We start from the raw sequence: 13,831 nt of genomic DNA on the forward strand, positions 1-13,831 counted from the left end.
CGAGCTAGGAGTTTGCACTTCTAGGAATTCAGTTGCTCCAGAAGGAGTCGGAGTAGGAGAGTGACATGGTCATTGGTTTTGGCCACTGTGTGCAGAAAAGATGGAAGAAGAGAGAGACAGGGAGTGGGGGGGAAAGTTGGGAGGTGGATAACAGGGGTCTGACCTATGATGGTGCCATGTGTAGGAGGGTGACCCATTGGGGATGAGGATAGAGGACAGGAAACTGAACACGAGTGTTGGGTTTCTGGCTTGGGCAGCTGGGTGGGTGGTGAGTTCCATTAATCACAAGCCTTTGATGGCCACAGCCAATGCCCTCCTTTTGGGGGCGCTTGAATCATGGTTGGCTAAGGGTGTCATGACATCTGCAATGCTAAGACTCAGGCCCAGTAGACCCTGGACTGAACCCCTGTGCAGCACTCTGACAAAGATGAGCTCAGATACCCTGAAAGCATGAGGCAGAGGTTCGACATCTGATGTTCTGGTTCCTTCCGCTCCTGTGGGCTCAGGGAATATTGGGGCAGGAGGTGGGGGAAGGGAGTTCTGGTTTAAAGGCCACTTTAAGCATTTCCTGGATCCTGTTGGAAGAGGGAGGAATCCCATTTTCTAAAAGCTCACTAAGACCACCTCCAAAGAGAGCACACAGGGAGCAGCCAACTTCCTCGTGCTGGATCCAAGAGCCACCCCATGCAGCTGTTCAGGCTCAGCCAGGGCCCTCAACAAACCCTGAGACCAAAAGCACAAAGGGCCATCTACTCACTAGCTCTTGAGCCCAGATGTAGCAAGGGAGCTGACTACTCTTCCCTGGGAAGGACATGGCTATGCCAGGCCCACCCCAGACTCCTAAGCCTGGGAGGGTGGGGCCACTTGGGGCTGTGGACCACCCACCACCCAGCCTGACCTTGGCTCCCTCTTTTCCCTTCTCCCCATTCTAACATCCCTCCACAGTGGCAATAGCAAAGGAAAGGACATCAACACGATTAAATCCCTCCGAGTCCTTCGGGTGCTACGACCTCTTAAAACCATCAAGCGGTTGCCAAAGCTCAAGGTGAGATTGGGGTATGTGGAAGATCTTTCAGGGTTGCCACGTACAGTTGAGCAGGTTGCACACTGCTCAAGGACAGTACGTTGAAAGGGATGCTGCTAACAGCACAGCCATTATATTTGGATATACTTATTACTACAACTCTCCAGTAGATGGCAGTAAAGTGAGTTAATGGAACAAAATCTGTATATCATGGTAATTTTCCAGTAGATGAAATGTCTCTTGCAAAGTTGAGATCCCTTTTCTTAAATCCCATGAAGGCATCATGTGGATACAGGGCATAACCCTAATCTGGGAAGCAGAAACTAGGTTTCTGGTCCCACATAACCTTTAACTTTCCACCTGCCTATTCTAGGGTCCAATATCTCCTGTTCCAAAATAGCATGAACCACCAGAGTGAAGTAAGTCAGAAAGAGAAAAACAAATATTGTATATTAATGCATATATGTGGTATCTAGAAAAAATAGTGTAGATGAGCTATTTGCAAAGCAGAAATAGAGACACAGACATATAGGGAACAAACGTATGGATACCAAGGGGGAAAGGAGGGTGGGTGGGATGAACTGGGAGATTGGGATTGACATATATACACTACTATGTGTAAAATAGATAACTAATAAGAACCTACTGTTTAGCACAGGGAACTCTACTCGGAGCTCTCTGATGACCTAAATGGGAAGGAAATCCAAAAAAGAGGGGATATATGTATACGTATGGCTGATTCACTTTGCTGTACAGCAGAAACTAACACAACAGTGTAAAGCAACTAGACTTCAATTAAAAAAAATAAATAGGGGCTTCCCTGGTGGCGCAGTGGTTGAGAGTCCGCCTGCCGATGCAGGGGACACGGGTTCGTGCCCCGGTCCGGGAAGATCCCACATGCCGCGGAGCGGCTGGGCCCGTGAGCCATGGCCACTGAGCCTGCGCTTCCGGAGCCTGTGCTCCACAACAGTGAGAGGCCCGCGTACCGTAAGTAAGTAAGTAAGTAAATAAATAAATAAATAAATAAATGAAACTTGAAAAAAATAGCATGAACCAGAATTTCCCAAAAGCTTGTTGTTTCAAAAAAAAAAAAAAAAGAAGGAAATGAAATCTAGTCATTCAAACACCCCTTTTCAATTTATGATGCACCTGAGGATCACCTGTATTATCTCTTTCTTAATACGTTGCTTTAAGTCACTTTATTTTTTACTTAGTGGATTTATTTTAAAAGGAAATGCTTGTCAAGTTTCTTAAGTTGGAAAACCAAAACCCACTGTTAATAGAAGGTAAAACTAAATATCTGTTCAAAATATAAGATAACTGTTATTAAAATCTAGCCCAAAATAATTGCCTGACAAAGACTTTGAGCATGGATACTTTCTCTTTCTTGGTTAAAAAGGAAAAGTACAGGGACTTCCCTGGCGGTCCAGTGGTTAAGACTCTGTGTTCCCAATGCAGGGGGCACAGGGTCGATCCCTGGCCAGGGACCTAAGATCCTGCATGCCGCATGGCGCAGCCAAAAAAAAAAAGGAAAAATGTAAATGTTAGGTGTTAACACAGTAACAACTAAGGAAGACTTTCTCCTTCACTCAAAAGGATTGAAAGCATTAGAGAGAGAATAACTTTGCTACCATGTGATTCAGTGTTACTTGGTCTTGGGGTCCTATAGGACCTAAAAGTACGTCTGATATCACCGGTGGTGCGCCCCTCCCCCATGATTTGGGAAATAATGATTTGAATGCCCCCTTTTTGTTGATAAATATTCAAAGAGGAAATGTGGCTGCCCTCTGGAGGGGAAAGCTCGCTTGCACTGAGATATGTGGAATCCAGAAGTAGTCGGTTCAGTGGCTGTTTGCCATTTTCTGGGTCACAGCCCCCTATGAAAGCTATGCACTCTATCCCCCAGGGGAAGCCGGCAGGGCTAACGTGTGATTCCAGTAGGTTGACAATCCTTGATGCCTACTTGTAGTTAGGACCCGCTGTGATAAATAGCAGAATGCGGTGGGGGACATTCCAGGCTGGGACCCCTGCCTTCTCTGGAGGAGGACGGAAGGATTCCATCTTACGCAGGGCAGAATCTCCAGGGCACGTGAAGTCAGCTCGCAAATCCAGAGCGCCCCCAAGTGATCAGTGGGCAAAAGGGAGGGGACCACAACTCCAGATTATGGGGAAGGGAGTGACGTGAAGCAGGGACACAGAATGAACAGGAAATGACATCTCCATCGAGGACCTTTCCTCTTGCCCTGAAGAGCCATGAGCTGACCTTGGAGAAGCTCGGAGAAGCGGCCCCATTTCCCAGGGGTTAAAATTGGGGGGTTTTCGAGGCATAAAAACTCAGAATTGAGTCAGAATTCAGAAACTCAGAATTTCTCAGAACTGCGTGGCCTTAACCGAGTGACTTGGCTGTAACCGAGTGACTTGACATGTCCTTGCCTGTAAAATAGGAATAATGACAATACTTGGGTATTACGAGCTGCTGGAGGTGGAGGCTGTGCTTGTGCCCAGCCCCCTCACGCCGTCTCCACCCCACCCACCAGGCCGTGTTTGACTGCGTTGTGAACTCACTCAAGAATGTCTTCAACATCCTCATCGTCTACATGCTCTTTATGTTCATCTTTGCCGTGGTGGCCGTGCAGCTCTTCAAGGGCAAGTTCTTCCACTGCACCGATGAGTCCAAGGAGTTTGAGAAAGATTGCCGGTGAGTCTTGACTCTCCTAGGCATCCCCATCAGGGCTGGCAGGTCGGGGGCGGCCAGATGCACCAGTCTCTTTGTAACCAAAAGTGGGGTCCGGCTGCTCACTGCTCAAAAGCCAATAAAGAGGCAAAGTTGGTAGAAAGGAACGTTTGCTTTATTTTGGATGCCAGCAACTGCGGGCGGGGGGCGGGGGGTGGGGGTTGGTGCAGGGAGGGCAGACTCTCGTCCAAAGGCCAACTTCCACTGACAACCGGTGGACAAAAGTTTTTATAGATGGAGAGAGGGAGCTACATGTAGAAACAGCACGGTCTGCTGTGACAGTCAACTGTTGTTTTTTTTAATTTATTTATTTTATTCATTTATCTTTGGCTGCGTGGGGTCTTCGTTGCTGTGCGTGGCTTTCCCTAGTTGCGGCGAGCGGGCTTCTCATTGCCGTGGCTTCTCTTGTTGCGGAGCACAGGCTCTAGGCGCGTGGGCTTCAGTGGTTTTGGCACGTGGGCTCTAGAGCGCAGGCTCAGTAGTTGTGACTCACGGGCTTAGTTGCTCCGCAGCATGTGGGATCTTCCCGGACCAGGGCTCGAACCCGTGTCCCCTGCATTGGCAGGCGGATCCCTAACCACTGCGCCACCAGGGAAGCCCTGACAGTCATCTTGAAATTGGTCATGTGGTGGTCTGATCAGCGTCATCTTGATTGTTTTAAGTACAGTCAATCTTCAGTTCCAGGGTCAGTTTTTTCCCATTTCCTTGAGGCCAATTCTCAGAATTGTGGCAGCTTATGTCATGGCTATAGTCTGGTCATTATGTAGTTGATTTCTTCTGCCTGGTGGGGTTTCAGTATCTATGAGACAGATCAAAGGATATGGCTCAGAATATTATCTAGAGCCCTTGAGAAGGAACTAAAGGTCCTTGACTCTGCTTAATGACTAAGCTATTATTATTTGGTCTCCTTTGACTGTTTTCCTTTGCTTCCACATTTTCTCACTTTTCTGATTAAACTCATTCTTTGGCTAAAGTTTTTGCATAGACAAAAGGCAGGCTAAGGACATGGAGGCAGAAGGACCATAGGGTCCTCTCCATTTCATCCTGGGCTTGGAAACTGAGGTGTTGGGCGTTGGGGTTGACCCGATTACAACCAGCTTGGATCTGTAAGTAGAAAGAAAGACAGTTTTGGAATAGGAGCCTCTGACGCATGGCTTCAGAAGGAGCCATAAGCTGGTTGCTTAACTTTTGAGTTGCCACCTTTGTCAAGTAGGGGATATTAATACACATCTCGGTTCCCTTGTATGAAACCTTTATAGGCAGATGTGTTTCAAAATTCAGAATACTTTGAGATTTTTAGAAATATTCTGGGGTGCATGTCCCACACAGCACGCAACACAGTTAAATTAAGGCAGCCCTGTGATCAAATGCAATATTTCTGCCTGGGAACATACAACTATTTGCACCAAATGGGATAAATAACAAGTCCAAAGAGCCTCACATGCAATTGGGTCAGGTTTTGTTGCCAAACGCGTTAGATCAGAGATGGGCAGACTTTGTCTGTCAAGGGCCAGATAGTAACTGTCTTTGACTTTGCGTACGCTTTCCATTGCACCTAATGCAACTCCAAAGCAGCCGCAGACAATAGGTAAAGAATAGGCATGGCTGTGTTCCAATCAAACTTTCTTTCTGGAAACTAAAACTTGAATTTCTTATCATTTTTATCTGTCATGAATGAATTCTTTCAGTTTCATCCATTTAAAACTGTAAACAACCAGTGCTTAGCTTGTGGGCCAGATCCAGATTTGTTCTGCAGGCTGGAACTTGCCAACTGCCGGATTAGGAAAAAATGTTTGGTTTTCAGAGCTCTGTGGATTTTAGAATTGTGGCTAAGGGGCTGTGGACCTGAAATCCCCCCATCTTTGGGTCATCCTCATGATGGAAAGTTCTGGACTCAGTCCAGGAAAGTGCTGCGCCTCTCACTGACCAAGCGCCCAGTCAATATTGCTTTCGTCACTAGTATAAACAGTTACTGTGCACCAAAGGGCAGCCGGTGGTTATTTTGGTGGCTGGTTCCTGGATTTGGAAGGATCCCAGGCATTGGGCTAGGAGTCTGGGGCTAACCTTTGTTTCCTACCCTGAGAAGGAACAGCGAGCGGCTGCCCCCCTTGGCCTGATGAACCCAGAAATGTGCCTGTCTCCCTCCCTGCTCTCAACTTCCCCCCAAGCCTGAGGCTCCCACCCTTGGGTCTAGAAGTGTTCAAGTTGGAAAAGGATACAAGATTCTGAGTTGGCTCTCCCACTGGACGCAGGGCTGTGACATCATCTGTGGATTTATCTCCAAATGGATGCACACAAGCTCCAGGGAGAAACGGGCTTCCTGGGCTGTGGGAAGCAGCGTGGGCTGGTGAGCCCCTCTTCCTCCCCCTCTCCCGTCTCTCTGGTGGCCAAATACGGGCGTCCCTCCATTTACTAATGGTCACCACTTTCTGTGGCAGTGGCAAGTACCTCCTCTATGAGAAGAACGAGGTGAAGGCGCGGGACCGAGAGTGGAAGAAATATGAGTTCCATTATGACAACGTGCTATGGGCTCTGCTTACCCTCTTCACCGTGTCCACGGGAGAAGGCTGGCCACAGTAAGTGGTCCAGTCAGAAAGCCCCACGGGAGGAGCTCGGGGGCCTCCAGCGAGCAGGGGAAGAAAGGGTCCAAGAGCCCAGTGCTGAGAAAGGTCTGAGGGAGGGAGGGGTTTGCTCCTGGCTTCCAGAAGTGGGGACAATGCAAGATGCAAGACGTCAGCGCAACAGCATCCCCCGTATGTGGTGTGGTTGGGCTTCTCGGGGCAGAAATCCAGCGGTCGCTTGGCTTGCCAACCCCTTGAGTGTACGGGGCTGTGTGCTCCCAGAACAGGCACCGTTTCTAATTTACAGAAAGGCCGCATGTACGTACACATGCGGTCACATCCTCTTAACCCTTCCGGTGCTGGTGAACAAAAACCTCCAAGCCAGGGGGGTGTGAACCTGGCATTTTCCAAGTCGGTCTGACCACAGGACCAGTCTGTCCCAGACAGGGCTAAGGCTGGGGTGACACGGGTGAGACTGACTTGTGCAAGTCCAAACTTTAATTCTTTTTTAATTTTTTTTTTGTTTGGGGGGTGGGGTTTTTTTGCGGTGGCGTGGGGGGGGCGGTGGCCACGGTGCGTGGCATGTGGGATCTTAGTTCCCCAACCAGGGATCAAACCTGCGCCCCCTGAATTGGAAGCACTGGTCGCAACCACTGGATTGCTAGGGAAGGCCTCAAAATTTAAATTTTTGAGATTTTGTTCATCAGGGGCCTTGGGGCATTTCTTTTGACTTTTTAACATGTTGCAGGAAATACTAAATATTACAGTGAAATGTTATTTATCTCGATTACTGAGGGGTTTGACAGCCGCTGAATTTGTGCCCATGGCAAGTGCCTCCAGAGATCTCGGCTGAACGCAGGTTGAAGGTTTGGTAGATTCCAGTGGGTGCCTTCAACATCCTCACCTCCCTCCCTCGCTCAGCAAACACCCCAACCGACACATGCCTGTCTAATCACCCATGCACACACTCAGTATCCACACGCGCGGGGCCAGCGCTAGCCCTTCAGGCACCTTTGAGCGAATTTTTAAAGACACCCATTCCTCAACAGACTTTACTTCCATCTGTCAGAAAAGCGTTGCAATATACTTAATGATCTTGCTCCAAAAAGGCACTTTATGGCCACCTGCCAAAAAAGTTGTCACCATTAATACACAGATCTATCAGGTCTACAGTATGAATGGTGCCCCTTAGACGCAGAGCACTTGAGCAGTGAGTGATCTGTGCAAATGTACAGAGCAGCCGTACATACACTCACTTCCATGTGCATCCTCATTACCCCTCCTTGGCTCCCACGACCACCTGTGCTTAAATATTCACACACACACACACACACACATACGCCTACCTCCGTGACCCCCTACTCACTCCCATTCATCACCACAAACCTAGTTTCAAATCCCACCTTGGCCGCATCTGAGTGGGTGATCTATAGCCGAACCTCAGTTTCCTTGTGTGCAAAACGGAGCCAGTAATAACCTCCCTGAGAGGGTTGCTGAGAAAATGAATAAAATGTTGAACATCATTTCTGGCACATAACAGGCCCTCAATACAGGGCAGTAGAAGTAACTGACATTGCTGTCAACACTCCCCACAGGCAAAAGAGGTGGGAAGATTACGGCTTCATAAAGTAACCACAGTGACTGCAGTCAGAAAACAGTGACGACTCTTCATTTCTTTTCTGTTTCCTCTTAATATTTTCCTCCATTTCTGTTCCCCTGTCTCACTTTCCCCCTCTCCCCACCCCGGTCCTCACAGGGTCCTCAAGCACTCCGTGGATGCCACCTTTGAGAACCAGGGTCCCAGCCCTGGGTACCGCATGGAGATGTCCATCTTCTATGTTGTCTACTTTGTGGTGTTCCCCTTCTTCTTTGTCAATATCTTTGTGGCCTTGATCATCATCACCTTCCAGGAGCAAGGGGACAAAATGATGGAGGAATACAGCCTGGAGAAAAATGAGGTACCACTTCCCACTTACATCCCCACTTAAAAACTGACACCCCCCCATCACACATGCACACACACACACATACAGAGGAACCAGCTTCTGGGGGCGTCTGGGGGAGGGAACAGCAGCATTCTCCAAGCAGAATCCAGTCTGCATGAAGGGCAGCCCTTTATGGGGTTTCCAGAGGAAAACACATCAGAGAGTAGTTGTGTATGTATCAGTCAGTTTGGACTAGGTTATGATGCGGTAACAAGCAGCCCTCACATCTCAATGCCAGATATCCACAAAGGAATTGGACTGCATGTCCAGGTGGCTCTGCTCCATGTCATCTTTATTCTGGTTCCCCTCTAAGATGCTTCAGATAAAAAAGAGAGAATGGCAAACCATGGTCCAACTCTTGTGGCTTGTGCCCAGAAGTGACATGTGTCACTTCTCACATTTCATTAGCCAGAGCTAGTCACATGTCTGATGTCAGTGGGGCAGGGAAGTATAATCTCCTCCAGGGAGGGGTGGTGAATATTTAAGAATGAAAATCCAGTCCACCAGAGAGTATACACATGACCTTTTGCTTCTCTAGAATCATCCAAGCTAGGTGGAGGACCTAGAATGCATTCTTCCTCTGCTTTTTGGCCTCTAAGACTAAATAATTATTATTCCTCCCTGTCTCCTTCCCTCAAAGAGAAGGAGAAGCAAAATAGTCGGTAAGAAAGAATGGTTAGGCTTCACAACATGGTTGGACCTAGAGGTTATCATACTAAGTGAAGCAACTCAGAAAGAGAAAGACAAATACCATATGGTATCACTTTATGTGGAATCTAAAATATGACACAAATGAACGTATCTATGAAACAGAAACAGACTCATTGACATAGAGAACAGACTTGTAGCTGCCAAGGGCGGTGGCGGCGGGGGGAGGGAAGGATTGGGAGTTTGGGATTAGCAGAGGGAAACTATTATATATAGGATGGATAAACAACAAGGTCCTACTGTATAGCACAGAGAACTATATAGAATATCCTGTGATAAACCGTAATAGAAAAAAATATGAAAAAAGCAACTGAATTGCTTTGCTGAATAGCAGAAATTAACACAGCATTTTAAATCAACTATACTTTAATAAAATTTTAAAAAAGAATGGTTAGGCTTCAATGTCAGACTCTGGTTGAAATTCAAGGTTCGCCCACTAGGCAGCTGTGCCACGTCAGGCTTAACTTCTCTGAGCCTTTATTTTCCTCATCTGCAAAGTGGGGGCAACTGATAGTACCCATTGATCATGTTTGCTAAGGGGATTCAATGAGATAATGGGGGAGTGTCCGCACAAGAAAACATTCATGACGAGGAGCTTATGGGGGGTGTGGGGTGGGCAAGAGAGGCAGACATCCAGGCAGACGTGCAGAAGAGCTGCATCGAATGAGATGGGGGGTGCTGGGTGTCCAGCCACCTCTCTCCTGCCTCAGGCCCTCACACTGCTGCGCTCTGTCCCGCAGAGGGCCTGCATTGACTTCGCCATCAGCGCTAAACCCCTGACCCGACATATGCCCCAGAACAAGCAGAGTTTCCAGTACCGCATGTGGCAGTTCGTGGTGTCCCCGCCTTTCGAGTACACCATCATGGCCATGATCGCCCTCAACACCATCGTGCTCATGATGAAGGTGAGTCCCCCCTCCCCCCAGGCACTGCTTAATCCCCACCGCACCCCTGCCCCACGCAAAACAGAACCGGCTACGAGTTTCCCAGGCAGACCACACTCGGTGTCACCACCAAGCCCCTGTTCCTGCTGTGCCCCCTGCCTGACACACGGTTCCCACCACGTTGTCTGGCCAGCCCCTTCCAGTTGCCCCTGCAGAGCCCTTCCTCTAGGAAGCCTTCCCTGACTTCCCAGGACCTCATGAGGTGTTTGCAAGCATCCTGTCTGTTATCTCACGTGCCACGATATCAGTGTTGGGTTGCCTGATAGTCTACCACCTGCCTGTGAGCTCCGAGGGGCCAGACAAGTACTGATAACCCCTGAATTTCAGGGGTTCAGAGAGGGCCTAACTCAGAGGGAACAAGAGCCCCTTGATAAATGTTTGATGAAAGAAATGAGGAGGGAAGGGCAGGTAAAGACCCTGCGAACCTCGGGGCTGTGGAGCCTCTTCAGGGTGAAAAGTCAAAACCTTTCACCCTGTGCTTTGGAGACCAAAAGCCTGAATTTGAGCCCAGCTCTGCCATTTAATTCACCATTTAACCTTGCACTAGTGACCAGTGGCATCTCAGGGGCTCAGTTTCCCTGTCAATAAAATGGGAAGGATAATAATAGCACGTTCCTTGCCCCCTGTGGGGATTAGGATTGAATAAGAAAGTTCCTGCAAAGACGTTAGCACATTTCTCAATTCTTAAAAACACTCAACAAATTTAGCTGTTGATTTTTTGAACTGGTAAAAAATCAGTGCCTGTATTCACCTGAAAATTCATCTCCATAAGCAAGTGCTTTGTCTTTTCATTGTTAGGAACATAACAGTTTCAAACAAACAGAAGAGAGAAAGATAGAACAGCACAGCCCTTCTCAAACTGCTCACAGATCAGCTGGGCATCTTGTGAAAATGCAGATTCTGGGTCAGCAGGTCTGGGTGGGTCTGGGACTCCACAGTTCTAACCAGCATCCCGGTGATGCGGATGCTGCAGGTCCCTGGACCACATCCTGAGTATCCAGGCGCTTGTGAATACCCAGTTTCCATCACCCAGAGTTACCCATTTGGAACATTCTGCTATGTTTGCTTCATCTATTTTTTTTCTCATTTTTTAAAAATTGAGATGAAATTCACATAACCTACAGTTAACCATTTTAAAGTGTACAATTCAGTGGCATTTGGTACATTCACAATGTTGTGCAACCACCACCCCTATCTGTTTCCGGAACATTTCCATCACCCCAAAAGGAAACCCATCCCCATGACCAGTGACTCCCTATCCCCCTTCCCCCAGCCCCTGGCAACCACTAATCTGTGTTCTATGGATGTACCTATTCTGGACATTTCATCTATTTTTTAAAGTGTTTTAAATGATAGACACCACACTATTTCACGCTTAAATTCTTCAGTGTGCTTTCCAAAGTAATCAGAATATTTTCCTACATGTTATTATGCTTGACAAATTAGTGTTAACACCATAAGATCCATATTGAATTGTCCCCAAAACGTCTTTTACAGTAAGTTGGTTTTTGAGCCAAGATCTAAATGGCTACACATGGTCTCCAGTTTTTTGTTTTTAAATCTCTGTCCTCTGCCCCACCCCCGACCCCCCACCACCCTGCGCTGTTAACTTTTTGAGGAAACCAGTTGAGTTGAATGAAAATTGTCCCATCTCTGGGTGCATTGGTTTCCTCCATCTGCTGGATTTCCTGTAACCTGGTAGTTAGATTTAAAGGTTACCGGTTCAAATCTGATTAGTTTGGGCAAGAGTCATAAGGAGTCAGAATAGCGGTTACCTCTGGCGGGGGGCGGGGGTTATCAACTGGGACGGGGTTCAAGAAAACTTTCGGGAGGGGTGCTGGAAATGTTCTACATCTTGGTCTGGGAAGTGGTCTCATAGGTGTGTACAGGTAAGAATTAAAAAAGACATATGGAAAGAAAAAAAAAGAAAGAAATGACTGCAAAGAGGATGCTGTAGACATCCTGCATCCCATCAGGAGGCCCATCGATAGGGCCAGGCTCTCCCGGGGATCTCGGCTGCTAAGATAGGACTCAAGAAAGGAATTTTCGTTTTGACCTGAAAAGAGTAGCCCAGCCAGTGAAGAGCTTGCCCTGGGGCCCCGGGCTGGCTCCACAGGACATCAATAGGGAAACCAAGTGTCTGAGTCCTGCCTGCCCCCGGGGGAAAGGGCAGCCACAAAGCCACCCCAGCCCTGCTCCTCGACACTGTGCCCACTGACCCCACTGCTCTGCTCCCTTTCTTCTCTAGTTCTATGGGGCCTCTGTTGCTTATGAAAATGCCCTGAGGGTATTCAACATTGTCTTCACTTCCCTCTTCTCTCTGGAATGTGTTCTCAAAGTCATGGCTTTTGGGATTCTGGTAAGTCCAGCCTTCGAGCTTAGAGCTGTGGGTTAAGGGAAAGCCCAGAGGGGCACTGGGTGCTGGGTGGTGGTCTCCCCACCTGGACCCCCTGCCCCCAACCCCAATGGTGACTTGAGCATCCCTCCAATGTGCACAGATTCCAAACTCTGTGTCAGGCACATATCTATTATTAAATGATGCGATGAGAGGGGTAATGATTCATTTTGCCGGTAAGGAAACTGAGATCCAGACAGGCAAGTCCATAGCATTCAAACTGTTCTAGCCACAATCGCAGTAAGAAATACATTTTGCAGTGGAGCCCAGTACTCAGACGTACAAACAGACAACCAAAATGAAATATTCACAGAATCTGTATCTCCCCTTAGCACATGCCCTATACTCTGAAGTTGTCTATCTCCTTGATTCCATGTCCCCCCCCCCCGCTTTTTTTCCCCCCCGGCCGCACGGCATGGCACTTGGGATCTTAGTTCCCCGACCAGGGATCAAACCCACGCCCCCTGCAGTGGAAACGCAGAGTCTTAACCACTGGACTGCCAGGGAAGTCACACCCCTCCTTTTTTAATGCAGCTCATGACCTACTAACTTGATTTTGTCTCCCACTAATGCAAACGGTCTTAACCCGAGGCCCATTGACCCCCTAAGGGATCTATGGATGTAGGGTGAGGTGAGGGAGCCCAGGAAATAAGAGGTGAAAAAAATTACATCTTTATTTTTCACCAGCTGCTAACTGGACTTTTGCTTTTCCTTCCATCCTGAAAGTAGACAGCAAACCCCCGCAGGATTACCAATATGATCTGTGTCACTGATAAAAATCAGATGTTCTCATATCACATCCCAGAGGTTGCAGGTAAGTCAGCCCTCCACATCCACAGGTTCTGCATCCACGGAGTCAACCAATTCGATTGGCAATTGGTTGAATCCACAGATGTGGGACCCACGGATACAGAGGCCTGACTGTAAAGGACTTGAGGATATGCTTAGCCCACCTCTCTGAAGAGAATGACCTACAGCCCGTGGTGTCAGCAGACCGAGGCTGGGGTCATACCTCGGCTTCCCAAGGTGGTAAAAGCTGTCGGCTTTGGCGCCAGAGAGACCTCGAGTCCAATCATATCCAGACTATGTCACCTCACCTCTCTCTCCTCCTTTGCAAGAAAGGCCCATCCTCTGCCTCTCCCTCGAAAGAGCTCTTGCAAACCCCAAATGCAAATAATGTGTGTCTGGAGACTGAAGGTCCAAGCCTGACGTGTTGCGAGCACTCAGTAAATACCAGAAAGTGTTACAATAAAGCTCATCACCTGACCTTTCTCCTCCAAAACAGTGGCTATCAAGCCTGCAACCCAACAGAAGCAGTTAAAGTTGAATGATGCCCCAGACCCACCTCAAGAGATCCTTATTCATTTGGTGGGGTGGGAGCCCCTGAATCTCTATTTTTTTAATTTATTTTTATTTTATCAGTGGCTGCATCAGCTTTTTTTTTTTTTTTTTTTTTTTTTTTTTTTTTTTTTTTTTTTTT

At 47.9% G+C, this 13,831-nt stretch overlaps 1 protein-coding gene across 1 annotated transcript in view; it reads left to right on the top strand.

Annotated features, from left to right (window-relative positions):
- CACNA1A (calcium voltage-gated channel subunit alpha1 A) overlaps positions 1-13,831 on the top strand; it is a 242,007-nt gene that overhangs the window by 191,394 nt on the left and 36,782 nt on the right. The window contains exons 26-31 of the mRNA XM_007469118.1: positions 946-1,045; positions 3,562-3,722; positions 6,197-6,334; positions 8,076-8,277; positions 9,753-9,917; positions 12,205-12,315. Of these exons, the coding sequence (XP_007469180.1) occupies positions 946-1,045; positions 3,562-3,722; positions 6,197-6,334; positions 8,076-8,277; positions 9,753-9,917; positions 12,205-12,315 (877 nt within the window). The remainder of the gene's footprint in view (positions 1-945; positions 1,046-3,561; positions 3,723-6,196; positions 6,335-8,075; positions 8,278-9,752; positions 9,918-12,204; positions 12,316-13,831) is intronic.

The sequence above is a fragment of the Lipotes vexillifer genome, unplaced genomic scaffold, assembly GCF_000442215.2.
Source record: "Lipotes vexillifer unplaced genomic scaffold, Lipotes_vexillifer_v1.1 scaffold1699, whole genome shotgun sequence".
NCBI classification, from domain to species: Eukaryota; Metazoa; Chordata; class Mammalia; order Artiodactyla; family Lipotidae; genus Lipotes; species Lipotes vexillifer.